The following is a 20,650-nucleotide window of genomic DNA, read 5'->3' on the forward strand; positions in this document are numbered from 1 at the left end:
GACTTAAATGACTGAGTGATCCTCTAGCCATTAACCAAGAAAGGTTATCACAGAAGGAGGTGAGGAGAAAGAGATACTTATTCTAGAAACATCTGTTTTATTCTATCATAGGTTGGCTTTAATCTTCCATAATTGTTTGAATTTATAGTTACTCTTTGTCTAAAATGTCCTTTCCCTTAAACTCCTACTCATCTTTCCAAATCCATCCTGAGCCTTCCTGTCTGCGCCCTGATCTTCTCTGGAAAGAGCTGAGCAGTCCTACCTTCATTCTACCACTAGACTTTTTATACATCGTGTATTGAATGTGGTTATTTGTCCATATTTCTATCATTTAGAGATTGTAAGTAAGGGAATGATAGCTGTATTTATTTCAGCACTCAGTACAGCACGTAGAAATGCTCAATGCATGTATGAATGAGCTAAAGCAAGTTTTATGAATATGTCCGTGTAATTAGGTTAGCTCTTCTCTAGAATTCAGTGCAGCCAAATTATTTTTATCCATTTTAGTTGAAGTAGCTGGACATATTTAAAAACTTTTGTACAGATTAAATCTTTTTCAGATATCTGAGTTAACTGTGTTCCATTTATTGCTTCATTTAAAAGCGGTTTACACTGCACCCTGGTTACTTATGGCTTTATTTCTTTTTAGCTTATAACTGCTACTTTCCACAAAATTAATCTTAATTAAGCTGTCTGAGTCATACTAATATTCAGAGGAAGAAACAGATCATTCTTTCTCAACAAATGCTTATCAGTCATTTGTTTTTTTACCAGCCCCTGTTAGATATCAGTGGTGCAGTAATGTCCATATTACAACAGCATTAAATCTATTAATCAAGGATGTTCATGAGCTCCATCAATGCTTTGTTACTGCAGTAATTAGCACAGAGAAGGCACACCAGCTCTTGAATGCCTCAATCCCAAGGTGACACACACCACTTCTATGTATATTTTATTGGTGAAAACCAATTGCCTGGTTCTACCTAGGTTCAGAGGGCTAGAAAATGAGGGGCAGTGCTCTGCCCCTGGGAAGAGAGGAGAATAGATACTGGTGGTCACCAACAGTGTTTCCTGTAGGCTGTCCTCTGCTCACCACCTGTCCCTTTGCTCCTCTCTTCTTGCACATCAGACATACTCATCTTGTTTCCAAGGAGACAGACAGCCCTGCAGGGGCACTGTTTCTGCTCAAAGGCCAGGATCTCTGGCTAATGCATCATCTCATCCATAAAGTCCAGTTGTGTCGCTTCATGGTTCAGCAACTAATGAATTAAAAGGCAAATTATCAGGGTGGGAAGGGATAAATTGTGAATTCGAAAATTGCAACTCTTGGGGAATGATGGAAATGATAACTACCTTGATTGTAGTGGTGGTTTCATGGGTGTAGACATCTATCAAAATTCATCGAAGTATACACCTGAAATGTGTGCAGTTCACTGTACAGAACCATACCACAATAAAGGTGTTTTAAAAAAAATGCAAATTATCTGCACCTCCCCCAAACCAACATAAGCATGATTGTAATCTCAATCTTAATTTCCTACCGAGCAGGGGGGACACCGTCTAGTCAGTGATTTATAGCAGTTTTGGAACTTCATCTGGAGAGGGACTGTGGAGACCCACTACCCCTGCAGGAGGAGAGTTCCTTTATTATCTTCCTCTATTCATCTTTCTGGGAAAAGTCCAGTCACCAAGGCCCCTGATTCTGCTCTCTGGGAGGGTCTTGCCCAGCCTCCTCCACGGCCACATCTAAAACAGATTCTGGGGAGTATACTCTCTGTGGGGCGGGAAGGGCACTTCAGGAATGCTGGGGTAACTGAGGATCTGTGGGTTACCCTACAACAAAAGCAGTCAAGGCTTCTTTAGTCCAGGCTCATGTTTCTCTGACAGTAACATTTCTCAAGAACTTGGTTGACTTCTGATGGCAGATCGAGTTTTGATAATGGCTTCAAATTAGTTTCCCGTGACAGTTACCAAAACCTAAATGGCAGTTATGTTAAATCTGGGAATGCCAAGAATCTTCTATGAGTAAACGCGGCATGTTGGATCCTCATCTTACTGGTAAACCGAATTCAAACCAATTCCAGCTGTATTAAAGGAGAGCAAAATTACAATAGATTATAACCTTTAGGGAAAAGTACAAAGGGAGACACAACAAGTGAAAAAGTTGATATTTGCTTAAATACTCACTGGGGAGTGCCATATGTCAAAATAACTGTAAACAAATTAAAAGAGAAACTAGGAAAATACATGCTATAAAGATAACAGATGGTCTGGCAGGTGTATGGTGCATGTTCCTGTAGATATTATATGTATCTTTGTTAAGTGATGTTGTTTTATAACATTTTGACAATGTGTCATGAACATATTTCCGTTATATACCTACAGAATAGTTCTTACTGATTTCTTATTGTTTTAAATTTCTGACTGTTCTAATGACTTCAGGCTTTATGTCTTTGCAGATATTTTAGTAAGAGGATGGCAGAGGCTGTCCTGGGAACCACTACCCAGACCCCATGAGAACGTGGTGATTGCTCTGACAGTTCTCTCCACTTTTAGTGCGTACATATGACTTCAGAAACACCTCAGTAACTACACGAAAGCGAGATGTTACAGAATTTACTCCTTGCTATTGGTGTGGCCAGGACACTCTCCGTGGAGCTGAGTCATTTGGCCACATAGATCTTGGGTAGATAAGTGCAGAAGTCTGCCTTATTTTCTTGTTCATTGTGGGCAAAGACGTGGTGAGAGAGCAGTGTCTTTTTAGTTGAGCATCAGTAGTGTTTCCTCTCACGTTCACATTGGAGATCTGGAGTTGTCCTGTGGGATGGGGAGTAAAGAATGCTGCCAGAGGAGAGAAGACTCGTCTTTTCAGAAATCTTACAATGAATCTTCTGCTTTAGGCTTCTGGGGCCAATTACATTGTCTTCATATCACTGATTCATTCATTCAGTGTATGCTTCTGTGTAACACTATTTCCAAGGCATGATCAGTGGTGTTAGAATGAGGAGCTGTCAGGGGGAAATAAAACCTTTTTTTAAAAAATTTTATTTTATTGAGTTATAGTCAGTTTACGATGTTGTGTCAATTTCCAGTGTAGAGCACAATTTTTCAGTTATACATGAATATACATATATTCATTTTCATATTTTTTCACCATGAGCTACCACAAGATCGTGTATATATTTCCCTGTGCTATACAGTATAATCTTGTCTATCTATTCTAAATATACCTGTCAGTATCTACAAATTTCGAAATCCCAGTCTGTCCCTTAAAAAAACCTTTTGTATTGAACTGAGTACCCCCCAATAAAAAGGAACCTCACAGTTAATCTTCATAATCTTTTATTATATAACACTTAGAGTCCGCTTCAGGTAGAAAGTGGGGCTGGCTATAACATCCATGTTTTCAGTGGAGAATGTCAACATAGACTCAATTTCAAAATAGTGATTGACACCATTTTAACATACATTGCCTTTCTCGGGAAACTAGGTGGATAGAGTTACTTCTATTTTGTTATACAAGTCACAGAACTGAGGTTTGAGATACGAAGTGGCTGGCCTGAGATTCCATGAGTCAAACCCAGGATTCATACTCAGGCTTTCTTACTACAAATAGCGTCAAACTGATTCTCATATAACGTACGACTAAAGATTGAACAACGGAACATTTTCGTCTTCGTGGAAGTAATTACCAGTGATCCAGTCCTTAAATGAAAATCCAATTTTATTAATAATTGGGAGCAATTCGTTACTAAAATAAATTTTCAATCTTGGCTCTCATTGCCTTGTTCAGTGGTACCTTATTTTGAACTAGTTTTCTAGTTGCCAATGCCAAGGCAATAACTGCAAATGGTTTGGAAAAAGAGTCCAAATGGTTTACATTTTGTGCTTGTTGTTTTTACCCTTTAATAAAAATCTGAGAGTACATTATTGTTTGTGGCTCCAGTACATGTGTTTGCCATGTACTTAGAAAAAATATATGAATGAATGTCACAATACTGAAATAAGAACACTTTGGAAATACAATTGTATAAAAATCCTCTGGACATAAAAGTTTTGGCCTAGGAGAGGAAATTGGAACCAGTCACATAATCACTTACTACCTTTCAAAATGGCTTGGGAAATAGAAGATCGTTGCTCCCAGGGATTGGGGACCCCTTTGCCCAAGTGGAAACTAGCTACATTCCTTTTCTTAGTCACCCAAAGAAAGAGTTTGGAATTTGATTGGTATTTCTCATGAATCAAATTGCACTGCCCCTCTGCAGATAGGCAAGTTGCTAAAAATACAGCATGATCTAAATATAATTCTATGAGCCACCTGTTTTGTTAAGTCCTCCAATTCCTTACCAGATTTCTTTCCAAGTTGAAAAAAAAATTGTTTCCTTAGGAGCCTTTGGGCAAAACTCTAATATTTTTATTATTTGAACAGAAAATCTTCTGCAGTGGGGTGGCTTATAGAAAAATTGATGGAAGCAGAATACTTTTAAGTCCTTCTTTGGTAAATATGGGTAAATCCCTTTGAGGACAAATTATTTTTTCTTGAACTTAGTATTTTAAAACATAAGGTTTTGTTCAAGAAAAGACCTTTGAGTTATAAAGGCAATATTATTAGCAGGCTACAGTGTCCTAGCACTGCTCAAAAGTAGATGATGTCAGAGTCTGGCTATAACTGTATTTACCTCTCACATGAGAGTGCAGGCTGGGCCCACGTGTGGGTTTTATTGGAACATGATAACAGAAGTATCCTACAGTCAGATTTTGATCCAAAAGGAATATAAAAAAATTTCCCAAGGTTTAGATATTTCCAGTATTGCTTGGGAAAACGTGTCATTATTCAAAATAGTTTTGTGATGAGTAACAAGCCACTTGGTGTCTGTTTGTATCTTTTACCAGGATGCTATCACATTTCCCCTCTTCAGCATACTTTTTAGAAAAGGCAGAAAGTGATTTTGTCCACGGGTCCTTTACTTAGGTTTCAAAAACCGTCTTTGTTACTTCTATGTGTAGTTAATTATTTTTCTGGGATAGCCAAGAAAGCTGGAATTTTGATATGTATTGAAAATAAGTGACTTAGAGTTGCTTTTGGAAAATGAGCCCTGGTAGAATTAATGAAATATGTTAGAGAATAGTAGGCTAGAAAAGTACCCAAGAAATGGATCAATTCTTTACACACACACACACACACACACACACACACACACACACACACACGTATATGCATATGTATATGTATATATCTTTTCTATTTTATATACTAGAATTTCAGTATATCTGTTGGAATTTCCTGAACTTTTAAGCTTTTTAAAAATGTGTAATCCTAATATATTAGTACATCATGTCACCAAGAGTGCCTAAACATTTTACTTTTCAGCATTGAAAGAAAACACAATCACGTAACTGTATCTCAGAAAAGTCCCTAAACTAACGTAACTTCAGACTATTAAGGAAAAAAATAAAAGATTACTAAAGGGTATGTGGAGGAAAAATCAGATATTTTACCATGCTACAAAATGTTTACTTCTACAGATTGGGTGCCTGCTATGTCTCAAGCCACGTTTTAGGGTTTGGAACTGTAAAAACAGTGAAGGAGATGTTGATGTGGTCATAACTATGAACGTAAAGAGAAATTTATGGCTATAATTGCCATAATCATTTAAATGGCTTTAGTGATCATTCAGTTAAAATCATGATTTACATATGGCATTTGCAATGACATATTTAAAGCAGCAACTTCAAAGTTATTGTCTCTAATAACTTTAGAGTTAGATAACTTTCATAACTCTAATAACTCTATTTAAAGATAATTATAATTAAGAAATGGAAATGAAGCCTCATTCACTAAAACTGTGCCGATCATAGCAGGCATAATTCAGCAATTCATTACTGAATTGGTTCTGCACAGAAATAGGCTTTTCTCTGTGGAAAACTGCCCCGTTTTACGTGTAGAGAAACATGTATCTGTGTGTTTGGAGGCAAGATGAGTGCTTTTCAGTGTCAGGGCTACTGAGTGCAGCCAGCCCCTGCCTGTGTCCTCTGTGGGCCCAGCTGCAGCCTCACCGTTCTCTGTCATGTGAACCTGCCAAGCTTTCCCCCATCGCTGGGCCTTTCATTCGCTGCTCCTTCTGTTTGCAAGGTTCTCCCAGAGTTTTCCGTGGCTACGTCCTCATGATTCTAGTCTCAGCCCGGAGTGCCTCCTCACCCCATCCTCTGGGATTCTCCGTCTCCCCGCCTTGTTCTATTTTCTTTATTGCACTTGATTACCACCAGGCGTATTGTATCTTTCTCATCTGTCTTTTCCCACATAAGTATGAATCCTTTGAAGGCAGGGATTTTGTCACATTCCCCTCTGTATCGCCAGCCCCTAGAGCTGTGCCTGGCACACAGTATACGTGTTCATTAAACATTTGTCCACTGTTTTGTCGGATTTATCAAAATCGGTATGTGATCGCTGGCACAATTCACCAGGTTACGGCACGAGTTGTGGAGTCAGGATAGCTGGGTTCCCATCTTGGTCCTGTCACTTGCTGGACGTAAGACTTGGACAAGGTGCTTTACCTCTCTGTGCCTCATTTGTCTTGCCTGTAAAGTGGGGATAATAATTACTTACCTCAGAATTATTAGGTCAAAGTGAATTATAAATGTGTATGAACGATGTCTGCTGTATCTCTTGGCGTTAGCTATTACTATTATGACAAACGCCTACCCTGGTTGACGTAGCCTCATCAGACTAGAGAAAGAGATCTATCTATGAACACTGACTATTTGAAGGGTTCTTCCCACTCTCTTGACAGCCAGCAGGTGCAAGTTCTTTTTGTTTTGTCCCTTGCTGGCTAAAGCATCGCTGGCTGTCTCAGCACCTGCACAAAGGTATTATTTAATCTTCTGAAGTTAATGCTTTGACTCCTCTTCCTCCTTCCACTTCTCTTCGTACCTGTTAATAATTCACCAACAGAACCCTGCTCAGAATGTTTTCAAGTGCCTAAGATAAAATACCAAATAAACTGATTATCTTGAAATAGTTATCAAGATATTAAAAATAGCTGTGTAACTTTTTACCTATTAACACATTAAATAAGATTTCATGGCAGATCTAAGAACGGTCTTAATACTGTTGGGCACAGACAATATTCTGAGATCTCAAACATCCTCATGTGATGAAAGTATCTGCTCTCCACTGGTAACGTCACGGGGATTTGCTGCCTACATTCACAGTTGAAGAGAACTCTATACATTTCAGTTACAGATTAGTGGTAATAAAGGTGCAGTTTCTTCCTTGCCGGCGGATTACAACATCCCTGCATCCCAGGGTCCCCGTGTTCTAGCTCCAGTCTGTGTGTCCAGATGTGTCCTGTCTCTGCTCAACATAAGCTGAGTTTACAAAGGGTGGGAAACAATTGCTTTCTTGGTTTAACAGATATTTCCTGTGTACCATGCCTGCTGTGTGATAGGTACTGTGCTAGGCAATGCAGATTCACGGCTAGGTCTCTGCCTATTTATATAGGTCTCTGCCTGTATAAACACAACATATAATTAATGCTCTGGAGACATCAAACAGTAAAATACTCTCAAGAAGTAATATATTTTCAGATTAGGGGTGGGGATGTGGTTAACTAGCTAGCTGGTCAGGAAAAGCTTTCTGGGTGGTTGCTATTTTAAGCTGAGATTTGGATGAGATGGAACCAGCGGAGCAGAGAGGGATGAGGCAGGAGAACGAGGTGAAGGTGGGAACTGGGGATGTTTCAGTCAAGGGGAACAGCGTGTATGAAGGACCTGGGGTGAGCAGGATGTGGTGCCTGGTCCATCCTGAAGCCGCTTACTTTCTCCACCTCCGCTTATATTTTCCATTGAAGGGTTTCTGATGAGTCCTTCTAGAGTTTCTTTAGTAGCAACTAGGCCAATAGAGATATTTGGTTTTTTCCTTCCTTTACACAAATGGTAGAACCCGATGCATCCTGCTTTACAGTTTTATATCTTGGCCTCATAATTGTATTGGAGGTCTTTCCATATCATTGCGTAGACTGTTTATTCTTTTTTGTCTATAACCACAAGGCATTCCATTGGATGGCTGTACCATAGTTTACGTAAATATTCTCTATCAATGGACTGTTGAATTGGTTCCAATACTTTGCTATTCAAAATAGTGCTATAGTTAATAACTGTAATACTAATAATTATTGTGTTATCTCACCTGTGTGGAAATGTATGGTGTCTGTAGGGGAGATTTTCAGAATGGGAATTGCTGTCTCAAAGGGCAGACACGTTTGTAACTGCAGTAAATACCCCGAACTTCCTTTGTCTTGTGGGTGCAGTAGTTTGCATTTTCAACAGCGGTGGAGGAGAGTGCCTGTTTTCCCACAGGCACACATTTGAAGTATGTTATAGAACTTTTAGATCTTTGCCAATCTCATGAGTGAAAACGGCTTCTCAATTTAGTATTAATTGCTGTTCTTCCTGGGTGACGTTTAACTTTTTTTAAAATGGGCTTCTGAGTCGTGGTTAGAATGACCTTCCCTATTCCAAAGCTGTGAAAAAATTCTCTCATATCGTCTTCTAGTGCTGTTGTGGTTTTACTTCAAAAGTCTGCATCATTGATCCTTGGGAATTTATCCTGGGTGAGATGCAGCAAAATTATCTTGTCCAGGTGTCTGCCCCCATGCTGCAATACTATTAAATAAATATTTTCTTTCCTCACGGGTTCGAGATGCAATCTATGTACTAATGATATTAAGTCCACTGATTTAGGGTTTCTTGCTCACCTTTCTGTTTGGGTCACTGGTCCATTGACCGCTTCATTGTGCTGGAGCTGGAGTACCTCACTAATGTGGCTGTGTAACATTTTAATATCTTGTAGCCCTAATCCCACCTCATTGTTTCCTTATTATTGTCTGGGCTATTTTTGTTTTTCCACATGTACTTTAGAAACAACTTAACATGTTAAAAAAACCTGTTGGTGTTTTTAAAAATTGGAATCTTGTTATATTCAGGTACATGGCCAGTGGTTTCACTTGTTTAATTCTCTTTCAAGGTTCCCTAGGAGGGCTTTGCCATTTTACAGGGGTCTTACAGATCGGTTTTCATCCTTAGTATTTAACCTTTTTATTTGTAAAGCAGATCGTTTCTTCCATAGCTTCTAATTTTTTTTCATACATATGCAAACAGTTGAAGCCTGTGTCTTTGCTCACGGAGCTCACTTAGTTTTTATAGTGTTTTCTCAGTTCTTATTTGTTAAGGTATATGCTGATAGCACCTGTGAAGATGACAGTTTTAACTCCTCCTTCCAATTTTTTGTCTCTAACCTTTTACCTGATTCTTTTGTCTAGGACAGGTGATACTGGGCATCCTTGTGCCTCGCATGTATCTTTGTTATGCAGTGGTGGTGTCTCTGGGCTGGGATGGAGTGTATCTTATTGAGGGAGCATCCATCTATTTATATTGATATTTAAGAGCAAGAATGTTTGTGGAAAAGAACATGTGATTTTTCCCCCCATTTGTTTAAGTGAGTGTGGTGAATTAGGGTTCCCAATACTGAGCCATACTTAGCAATCTTCTGATAAACTCCACCTCATCGTGTGTTTTCACACTTTGCTGAATTTTGTTTGCTAATACAATTTGGGGCTTTCAGCTTGATATTCGTATGTGAGCTTGTCCTATATTTGATTTTTTATTGTTGTTTTGCTTTGGTGAGCTCTTTCTCAGGTTTTGCTGTATGTTTATACTAGCTTCATAAAAATAACTTGGATTTAAAAAAAATATTTTAGAACAGTTCAAATAACAGTGGAATTATCTGCCCTTTCATGGTTTGCTGGAATTCCTCTGTGAGATCATCAAGGCCGGGAGTTTTTGTGATGGAACGCTGACATCTTTTTCTGTTGTTTGGTAGAAAACGGCTCTGTTTGGGTTTTTAACATTTCTGGAGTCAGTTTAGTAAATCTTATTTCCCCAGAAGATGATCTTTATTGTAAATTCTCCCTCTCACTGTCTGCTTCTCCCCTTCTCAGGCATTGGCATCTCGTAATCTTTCTCTTCCAACTACTGTACCATCACTGTCACTGTAATTCATGTTTTGTTACCTCTCTTCTGGGCTATAGCCTCTGTTTTCTACAAGCAGATCTGCTCATATTTTAACACACAGTGTCAGTAGATTAAATTCCATAGCTTACAGTCTTATTCATTCATTTAATGTATGCTATCCAATGTCTGGTATGTGGCAGAAGAGAGTGCAGGGAAAGCTCTGCTCTCATGGACTTATATTTTAGTGGATAGTATCAGACAAGTAACGAATATAAATAAAAATCTATCAGGTAGTGATAAGTGTTATGGAGAAAAATGAAACTGCATAGTGGGGATAGAGATGGGAGGCTGGGTAACATCTATTATACAGGGTCGTGAATGAGCAGAGACCTGAAACAAGTGACAGACAGAGCTAGCAGGGACAAGTGCTTGAGGCAGGTTCAGTAAGTGCAAAGGTCCTGAGGCAGGAGAATACTTGTCATGTTTGAAGAATAGTGACAATGTCAGGAAGGGAGCTCTCTAGAACGAGCCAAGGTGGAATGGGGGAAGATGAAGTCAGAACTGTCAGGTGTCTGTGTGCTGGGAGGGGCGGGGTGGTGGGAAGTGGGCAGATCACGCAGGGCATTGCAGACCATTGTCAGTCGTTTAGAACTTATTGAGCGATGTGAAAAGTCACAGTACCTTTTGTTTTTGTTTTTGTTTGTTTTTTGTTTTGAGAGCAACAAGCGCTAGACTTAAGAAAAATTACTGTTACTCCTCTGTAGAGACTTGACTATAGAGGGCTATTGATTTAGTTTAGGAAGGAGAGAGAGTTAGTTTCCATCATGGCCGCAGTGGTACAGTTCAGGAGAAGGGGTTGGATTTCAGTTATACCTTGAAGGTTGAGCCTTCAGGATTTGCAGATGAATTGAATGTGGCATTTGAGAGAGCCACCCTTGATTTCTCTCTAAGGATTTTTGACCTAAGCAATCTGAATAATAGTGTTGCCATTTACTGAAAGGGGGAGCACTGAAGACATAGCAGGTCTGCACTGAAAGTCAAGTTTGGCATTGGACATGTTGAGGTTGAGGGTGCTACTATTGCTCTAAGTGGAGATGCCAAAAAGCAAGTTGGATGTTGGATTCTGGAATACAGGAGACAGGCCTTTGTGAAAATTCTTCAATGGCTCACCATTGCTTACAAATTTTAAATTGCTAACATCACATTCAAGATCTTTTATCTGACCCCAGCCTTCCTTTGAAGTCTTGTCTCACACTATTACCTTAAACAGACTAAGGCAACAGGCTTTCTTAGTTCCAGAATGTGCTAGGCTTTTGGCCATTTTGGTGCCGTTGCCAATGCCATTCTTTATACCCAGAACACCTGTCATTTCAGCTCTGTTGACTGGAATCCTAGCCAGTCTCCGTGACTTTCTACACAAGGGGGAGTAGCAAGCCAGGAAGGGAAAGGTCATGTTCTTTTGATGACCTTTAGTGAACGAACCCCTGGCCGAGTGCTCAGCCTGCTTACTCCACTTAGTGATGGGAGAAACTGAGTTTTTGTTTTCTTTATTTCCAGATGGGAACATTTAAAGCACATGATGGCGAATATTTCTTAGAACCTATAATAAAGGCAGATGGGAGTGAACTTGAAGATGATCATAACAAGCCACATCTTATCTACAGACAGGAATTCAAGAGAAACTTTTTTCTGCAGTCTCACAAACCTTGTGAAGTTTCAGGTAAACTCTTTATGGTAAAATTAGGATACCTCTAAAATCTTTTTTTAGGTTAAAATTTTTGTTTTCCTTAAATATTGACATGTATGATATTTTAAACAAATTTTCTTGACCTGGAAGGATCCATTAGAAATTATCTGTAGGAAATTTTTTTGTAGACTAAATCTAAATCCAAAAAAGTGTTCAGTAGGATTGACCCTTGAACAGCGTGGGAGTTGGAGGTACTGACCACCTCGCAACACAATGGAAAATCCACATTTAACTTTACAGTTGGTCCCCCTTATACACAGTTCCACATCCATGGATTCAACCAACCACAGATCCTGTACTAATGTAGTACGAATTTAGTGAAAAAAATTCACGTGTAAGTAGATCCGTGCAATAACCTGTGTTAATCCAGTGTCCACTGTATATGAGATTTGTAGCAAAAAATCGGAAAAGTTTTACTCCAACCTGTTAGTCAAAGTAGTATGACTTTTCTAAGCAGAATTTTATTTTTTAAACTTTTTTATTTCTTTTTTTTTCCTGATGGAATCTTAAATAGTGGGTTTGAAAAGAATCAGGATATTTGCATAGTCTTAAAGCATCTCCCCGAAAACATTTATTTATTTGTTTTTAAGTTTTTAATTTAATTTTTATTTATTTATTTATAATTTTTAAATTGAAGTATAGTTGATTTATAATGCGTGTCAGTTTTCAAGTGTACAACAAAATGTTCAATTATACAACGAAGTGTTCAATTATACATATATATATTTATTCTTTTTCAAATTCTTTTCCATTATAGGTTGTTATAAGATATTGAATATAATTCTCTGTGCTATACAGTAGGACCTTGTTGTTTATCTATTTTGTGTATAGAGTAATTTGCATCTGCTAATCCCAAACTCCTAATTCATACCTCCCCTCCCCTTCCTCTTTGGTAATCATAGTTTGTTTTCTATGTCTGTGAGTCTATTTCTGGTTTATAAATAAGTTCATTTGTATTATTATTTTTTTAGATTCTACATATAAGTAGTATCATATGATATTTGTCTTTCTTTGTCTGACATTTCATTTAATATGATAATCTCTAGGTGCATCCATGTTGCTGCAAATGGCATTATTTCATTCCTTTTTATGACTGAGTAATATTCCACTGTGTATCTATCTCTATGTCTGTCTATCTATCTATCTATCTATCTATCTATCTATCTATCTATCTACACACACACATGTCTTCTCTATCCATTCACTTGTCAATAAGCATTTAGGTTCTGAGCAGAATTTTAGACAACCGTCACGATGCTTAATTTTGAATAATTTTAAATTTATATAAAGGAAACATACTGCAGATAGTCCTCTGGGACTTTTTTGCCCAGCATTACTTCTGAGGTTTGTCTATGCTGGTACATATGGAAGCAGTTCATTTTCATTGCTGAGAATGTCACCACTCACATAGCCACGTTCCCGTTCATGAGCTTTTGGATATTTGCAGTTTTTCACTATTATAAGCAACAAGGCTGTGAAAATTCTTGTCCTCATCTCCTGTGTTTGAGATTCTCCAGAGTATACACACAGATACTAGAGAATTCCACATTGTTTTGCAAGGTGGTTTTTATCAATGTGTACTTCCAGCAATATGTGAGAGAGGTATGTTTCCTCATTTTTTCCTATAAAATTCAGACTCCTGAGGATTTATCATAGATTAGAATCCAGGAATTACTGATTTCTATGAAGTGTAAGTCTGTTGCTGGTAAAATAGTTTTATGTGGCATGGAAGTCGTATTAAGAGTTGTGTCCACATCTGTGCATGAATCTTCACCATATCACTTCATGTCACTCGATGCAGAATGAAGAAAAGCACCTGCAGTTATCATCAAAGTACAAAACCTAGACAAAAGAGTGGGACTAGAAAAGATTTATTTGCGATTGTAGGTGTCCATAAACTCTCGTTCCGACCACGGCCATGCCATCTGTTTTGGGATATAATGATGTGAGGCCTTTGAAGGCTTTCCCTGGGAACGCACTTCTTAACCTTTGCTATTATAAGAGTGCCATTTTGGAGTGGTTCTCACTGTGTCTAAGGCCGTGTTTTAAATCTATTGACATAATAGATGCCTTTCTTATGCTTTTAATATGAGCATAAGGGTTTCATTTTTATGGCTTCAAAGAAAACACAAATGGGTGCAGCTCCACAATGGAACTCTACAGAAGGCAGCCGAGGCCTGTTCTGATCTCCCACTCAGGAGCAGCTCGTTTAATGAGTTGTTTAGCTTCTTAAGAAGAAAGCCACCAAGTAGACACTCTGAATGCATAAATGTTTCAGATAATGATATGCAGGGTTTGGCATTCACAATCAGTGTTCATTATCAGAAAGAGAATGGTTCAAGAAACACCAGGCCCTTCTGTTTAAAAAAGGAGAAAAACAAAACCCAAAATACTTATACTAAATCATTTGTATTATTAAAACTACAAATAAAAAGCAAATGGAAAGCTATAGGACTTAGTTTTCTTTTAATTATGATCTATTTTTTCACAAAGTTTATCTACTAAAATGTTAAAAGTAATATCACTCTTTTCAATTCTTAAATTCCCTACATTTCTAGGTACAATTAACATACATATTTTAATCACTAAAAAAGGCAATCAATTAATGGCCTAAATAATTAGCTGCTAATCCTCATCTTGTTAGTAAAAATGGAGAGTTGTAAATGTAATTAGTAAAATGTTATCAAAGGTTTTTTTTTTCCTCCTTCTCCAGTTCACACATTGCTGTTTAGAAATACTTGCAGGATCTTATCTGTTTTGAAGGTGAACCTTCAATCAGGAGAATTCTTCAAATAGGTGGGCCTAAAGATTTAGCACATGAACCAAAAGGCTCTACTGGAAAAGGAAAAGTCATTTTCCCCCATATTTCTATTGATTTTAATTCATCGTGACCCTAAACCATTGCAATTCATAGTGACTTCAGCCTTGATGAATTAGATTAAGTTGTAAGGCCAGATTTCACCATGTGCCTTGAGGTCCTACAAACCCAGCCACTGTGGATGCCAGGTTCCCAGGTAGATGTTGGACATATTCTAAGTAAAGTCCAGTGGAAATAGCAAAACATGCTCATAAAACCCATGAAGTGAACAAACAGCCCACACATATTGCCACCTCACGCTCCCAAAATTAAAACCCAAGAGGACAATAAGCCTTGAAAAGATGGGCAGGAATGAAGACACCTCTGGATTCCGTTACGTGTGGCTCTGCCATTGCTTATCCTCCAAGGAGGATCAGACCAGGTCTATGTCCCCTGGGGGCCTGGTGAGCCTCCATCCCGTTCTCCCATTGCCCCTCTGTCCCTCCCTTCTCAGTGCCATGGGGTGGGAGCTTGGAGCATCTGTGGAGCAGTGAAACAGAGGGTTTGATGTGAGCAAAGTGAAATGTTCTTCAGCAGATTTTAGATGATGCTGGCCAGCTTTTAAATTTCTGTGCTTTTCCTAATTTTTCCTAAACTTGTTCATTCCTATAGTCTTTCAGCTCCTAATATGTATAAAGGTAGAACTGGGTAAGACTTGAGTCTCTTGTCAGTTAAGTTCTCAAAGCCCAGTGGGTGTAAAAGAACAACAATAAAAAAAATCAGGAAAATTACAAAACTGAAGCCAAGGCTGCCCACCCTGTGTCAGGAGCAATATGGTGTGCAGTTGACGGGCTCAGCGGCAAAAACTGGCCTGGTTCCACTGAGGAGGTGACATTTAAACCATTTAATCTACATTGTGTGAAGAAGGATTTGTAGATATTTTCTAAGAAAAAGAAAAAGAGGATGGGCTTGTATTAAAACATCCATGGATTGATCTGTTTTATGTAAGTATGGTCAAGGGAGAGACTTGGAGACCACCTTACTTTTGAAAGAAGAATTTGTTACATACAGTCCCCAAGAGAAGGGGACCTGCCACCTGGGCCACATGGAGAAGCGCCCAGGTTGGGCAAAGGCTTTATTTCTACAGCAGTGAGAAGTTGTTACATGGGGGTGTCTCCAGTTAGGCAGGAAGTGAAACAGATCTTGGGGTGTGTGGTTGGAAGGTTTGCAGTGTGATTTCAGTGTTCTCCTTGAAGGCTGGACTGTAGCAGGGATGGGTAAACAGCTTTGGCAGTTAGTTGGGTCCTGTGATTAATACCAAATCATCAATTACAGAATCTGTAACAGTGGGTTGGAACCTGCCTATAGAGAAGAGAGAGTACTATTTGTACCTTCAGTGTCCCGATGGGTGTGGAGAAGACTGTGGGAGGTGGGGGCAGATGAAGCTGTGAAGACAGCACAGGCAGACAGGAAAGGGCTCTGAGGATTTTGTCAGCTATCCTCTAGGCACTGGGCAAATGCAGAAAGGTTAAAGCAGAGACATCCTATGCTGTGTTACTCAGCTGTCAGTGTTATTTTTAAAGATGATTTTGGATTTGACTGAGAAAAGAGACTGAAGGCAGAAGGACTGAGTCCAAGAAAGCAGCTGTCTTGTCAACAAAGGACTTCCAAGTGTCAAACAAGTAAAGTGTACGTAGGGCATCAATTAAGGATGATTTCCTTAAAGTCCCCTCAATTTTGATGATGTGATAAAGCTTTTCTTGGTGTGTGAATCATCAATTTGGATATTTCTGTGAAAAACATGAGAACTGTTTTCTTAATAAAATTATTATGTTTATACACAGATTATTCCCTTTAAGATAATTCATCAGCCTGTGTTTGGGGAACCCAGATGTCTTCAGTGTCAGCAGAGGCCATAGTTTACCTAGTAATCTGGGCGTCAGGGAGCAGAGTTTACTTCTGGCTCTCTTAATGACTTTGAGAACTTAACCTCCATGGATCTAGAGTAGGTGGTGCATGGCTAATGAATTTGATCTGTTTCCCATGTAAGTCAAGTTTAGGGGTTTCTATCTTAGCTACTTCACAGATACAGAGGCTCAATCTACCAATTTCAAACTTTGATTTGTTACTTTTTCAAAATCCAGAAGTAGTGGGCTCAATAAAACTTTCAAAAGCAGTGCCAATAAGTTTATTTTGTGTAAAAGTTAATTGAGATATTTCATAGGAATTTAAAAATATTTAGCATAACATTTATTCTGAAAAGGATATATGTGGATCTGTTTTGGATATTATTTGTTCTTCCATTGGTCTATTTATCCATCATTATGCCAACACCAAAAAATATAGCTAAAAATTGTCTTTAAAATGTTATTGCTCTATTATAAGTCTTGAGATGTGGTAAAATAAGCCCTTGATTTTATTCAAAATTGTTTTGGCTATCCTTGACCCTTTGCATTTATGTACATATATTTTAGATAATTTCCACAAAAGGAAAAAAAAGGATTTTGATTGGATTTAATTGGATCAATAGATGTTTGGAGCTGTGACATCTTTCTAATATTGTCTTCCAGTCCATCAGTATGGCACATCCGTATATTCTTGCTTAATTTCACATTTAATATTTTAGAAGTTTCTTTGTAGAGATCTTGTGCATTTGTCAACCAGTTTTGACACTATTATAAATGGTATAATTTTAAAAATTTCGTCTAATTATTGTACATAAAAATGCAGGCAATTTTTTATATTAACCTTATACTTAGCAAGTGTATTCATATATTCTAATAGTTTATCTGTTCACTTTTTGATATTGTCTATGGACAGTCATATAAAATGATTTTATTTCTTCCTTTCTAATCTTTCAATTTTTTTTTCTTTTCTTGCCTTATTACATTGGCTAGGATTTCTAGAACAATGTTGAATGGAAATGGCAGTAATAAAAATCCTTGCCTCATCACCAATTTTAGAAGGAAAAGTTTTCAACCTTTTCTGATATGTACAGTGTCTGTTGTGGGTTTTTCTTAGGAAGAAAAATCGATTTTTATATGATTAAGAAAGTTCCCCTAAATTCCTACTTTATTAAGTCCTTTTTATTATGCATGTGTATTGAATTTTATCAAAACATTTACTTATGCATGTACCAAGGTGATTATATTTTCCTCCTTTGTTTATTTATTTGATTCTTAAATGGCAAGTCTACTTGGCTTCTTACCAGACAAGGTCTGGTAATATTTCTTTTTTTAGTTTCTACATCTATGTTCATGAATGAATTTGGTTTGTAATTTTTCCCTTATTTCATAGAAAAGAGCAAGGAGGATAAGGGCCTATTGAAAAGAATGATTAAAATGATGGTCCATGGAATATAAGCTGTATAATCATTTTGCTTTATTCACTTGATATTCTTTTGGATTTACTCAGCAAGTAAAGGAGAGAAGTAAATAACTCAATAGATTTGTGGAGAGCAATAAATGTAAAGTTTTCTGTCTACATCCCTAAAGTATTACTTCACTAATTATCCAGATAGCTCATTTTACAGTTTTCTTCTGGTCTGCCAAACCTGTAACTTAACTGCAGATCCTTAGTGAAGTAAATTTGAATATTTGGCTCTCTACTGTTTAGTCACTTGGTGCTTTCCTCATGAAGAGGATGCAGGATTCTACTGATTTGCAATTAAAATCTGATTCAAAATTGCAACATTCAAAAGCAGTCCTGCTTAAAGACATTGAGACATGAGACTGGGCTGCACTCACACTGAGTACAAGCGTAGGGGAATCCTGCACAAGGACGGGTCATGTTCTTGGCTGGTCCCAGCCTGCGTTCCACTCTTTGTGAAGATCATTACAGCCAGAGTGAGAGTTGGGCCCATCTCCAGGTCAGCAACAGACGTACTGTTTCATGTGGAGAACATCCAGACCTCTGGACCTACCCAAAAAAGGCTTCTTCCTCGGGCATTTCTTCCTGGAAGAGAACCAGGAAAGTGAAGAGAAGAAACCCCCCTCCCCACTCTGATCTGTCAGTCTGTAGTCCGTGACTTCTTTTGCACGTGCACAGATGTACTGGGCGTTAGAGTTACCTCCTGGCATAAGACTGACAAAAACATTCTTTTAGAAAGTGGTGATTTGTTAAATTCTGAGATGCAGCATAAAATAAACTAACAAAATACCTGCTTGATAATAAGAGTTCAATCTATCGATGATTTCAAAATTTGATTTTTTTTCTCATTTTTGTCAAAAACTAAAAATAGTGGACTTGATAAAAGCTGACAAATCAGTGTGAATGAAAACTGATTCCATAATAAAAATATTAAATATTCCATACTATTAAGATATCACACAGAATGTTTAATTATTAACATTTTAAATTCATTTAATGACTGTCTTCTAATTAGACCTCTAAGTTTTTGAGTGTTATATTTACTTTGGAAAACACCTTTATTAAAAAAATCTTTTAACCTAATATTAAAGGTTAGAAAACTATTTCATATAAGAATTCTATTTTTTCAGTCAAAAGCTGTTTCAGGAATTTTAGAGTCAGGAAGAGTAGATACATAATTTAAGAAATAAATTATAATGACCAGAATAGTATTGGAATAAGGAAATGAGTTAAAGTTTAACCTTAGATTACATTTTAGATTTTTATGTTATAACTTCATTTTCAAAAAATAATCAAGATAAAAATGATAGTTAATCATATAATAGGAAATGCTCAGCTAAGATTTTAACAAATCACTTAGTAATAGTGTGGAAAAATAGAATTATACCAATACTTGAGTTGGTAGAGCAAATAGGACATAGTGCTTTTAAATGATACCTTGAACTAACTTTGCACTTTGGGATGCATTTTAGAATGCTGAGTACTTAAAATTCCCTCAAGACGGTTCTGGAATGATTCCACATGAGGCAGATTGTCAGATGATATGGAGAATCTAGCTCTAGGAGCAACACATGCAAAGTTTGAAAAACAAAGGGAGTTATCTACTATTAAATAATAGTAAGTGGATATGGTTTAGGGAGTGGATCGCCATGAAGGCTTATCTGAAAATAGGAAGCGAAGATTGTGGTGGAATTCTGTACTGTCATCCATTTTAATAGTGTTATGCTATGTTCTAATTTCAGTAGCCACACAGCCTTGCAAAATACACTCACTAATTATCAATGTGATACACAGAGTGTCCAGTGTGAACTCTGAATAACTGATTTTTTTTTTGAAGAATGGAATGTTACATTTCATTTACATGTTCAGTTGCTAGGGTATAAATTTAACTCATTGATAAGATTTTCAAACATCTTTTCAAGCAGTAATGGAGCAAGAGTTTGGAATATCACACTGTTACGTGTATAATTGTCCATCTAAATTCTTCTGACATTTGTGTCGGTGGGTTAGTTTGTCTTAGTCTCATTTTGCTGAGAATTTCTGATAAGGGATAGGATTTGAAGATGTGGAAAGGCATTTCCTAAAATGCCAAGGCAACACCTGTTGCTCTTTTATACCCATCAAATGTAGAGGTTGGGATGCCAAAATTACAGAGGCACAACTGGTGCATATTCCTTCCCACTAAAAAAAAAACCTTAAAGGTTTTGAGTTGATGAATGAATGTGTGCTTGTTTTCAACTCGACCTATGCAAGATTCCTAGATTCCACTTGCTAGGGAAATTGTCTTCTACATCTTTAAGAGCAAGCCCCATGACTTGACTTCTTGAGAATGTAGAAGAAGAAAGAGTATTTGCTTTGTAATACTTGACCAGTTGCCCTTTTCCTTGTCAGCACACAAAGCAGAAGGGACTTGAATTTCTTGCCGGGTACAGGATTAATGAGCGTAATTTGGGGATTTCCAGTACCCTCTTAGTTTTTTTCTCTCAGGGCCACTAGAGTAAAAGGACGGTACCGGATGGGTCTCAAGTCTGCAAGGTAGGGCTTGGCTCAACTCTGTGATTCTGTCATGCAGGGAAGACTAGATCCAATATTTTCATGAATATGACTTGCTGGTTCCTCTTTTAATTTTGTAGGAGGCAGCGTTTTCCATTATGACCCTGGTTACTAAATTCTTAACATTCTGCATGTATTACCCACATCTGACATTTAGAAGAGTCATGTGATGT

At 37.7% G+C, this 20,650-nt stretch overlaps 1 protein-coding gene across 1 annotated transcript in view; it reads left to right on the plus strand.

Annotated features, from left to right (window-relative positions):
- ADAMTS20 (ADAM metallopeptidase with thrombospondin type 1 motif 20) overlaps positions 1-20,650 on the plus strand; it is a 134,050-nt gene that overhangs the window by 7,349 nt on the left and 106,051 nt on the right. The window contains exon 3 of the mRNA XM_032493279.1: positions 11,569-11,731. Within this exon, the coding sequence (XP_032349170.1) occupies positions 11,569-11,731 (163 nt within the window). The remainder of the gene's footprint in view (positions 1-11,568; positions 11,732-20,650) is intronic.

The sequence above is a fragment of the Camelus ferus genome, chromosome 12, assembly GCF_009834535.1.
Source record: "Camelus ferus isolate YT-003-E chromosome 12, BCGSAC_Cfer_1.0, whole genome shotgun sequence".
Classification (NCBI taxonomy): Eukaryota; Metazoa; Chordata; class Mammalia; order Artiodactyla; family Camelidae; genus Camelus; species Camelus ferus.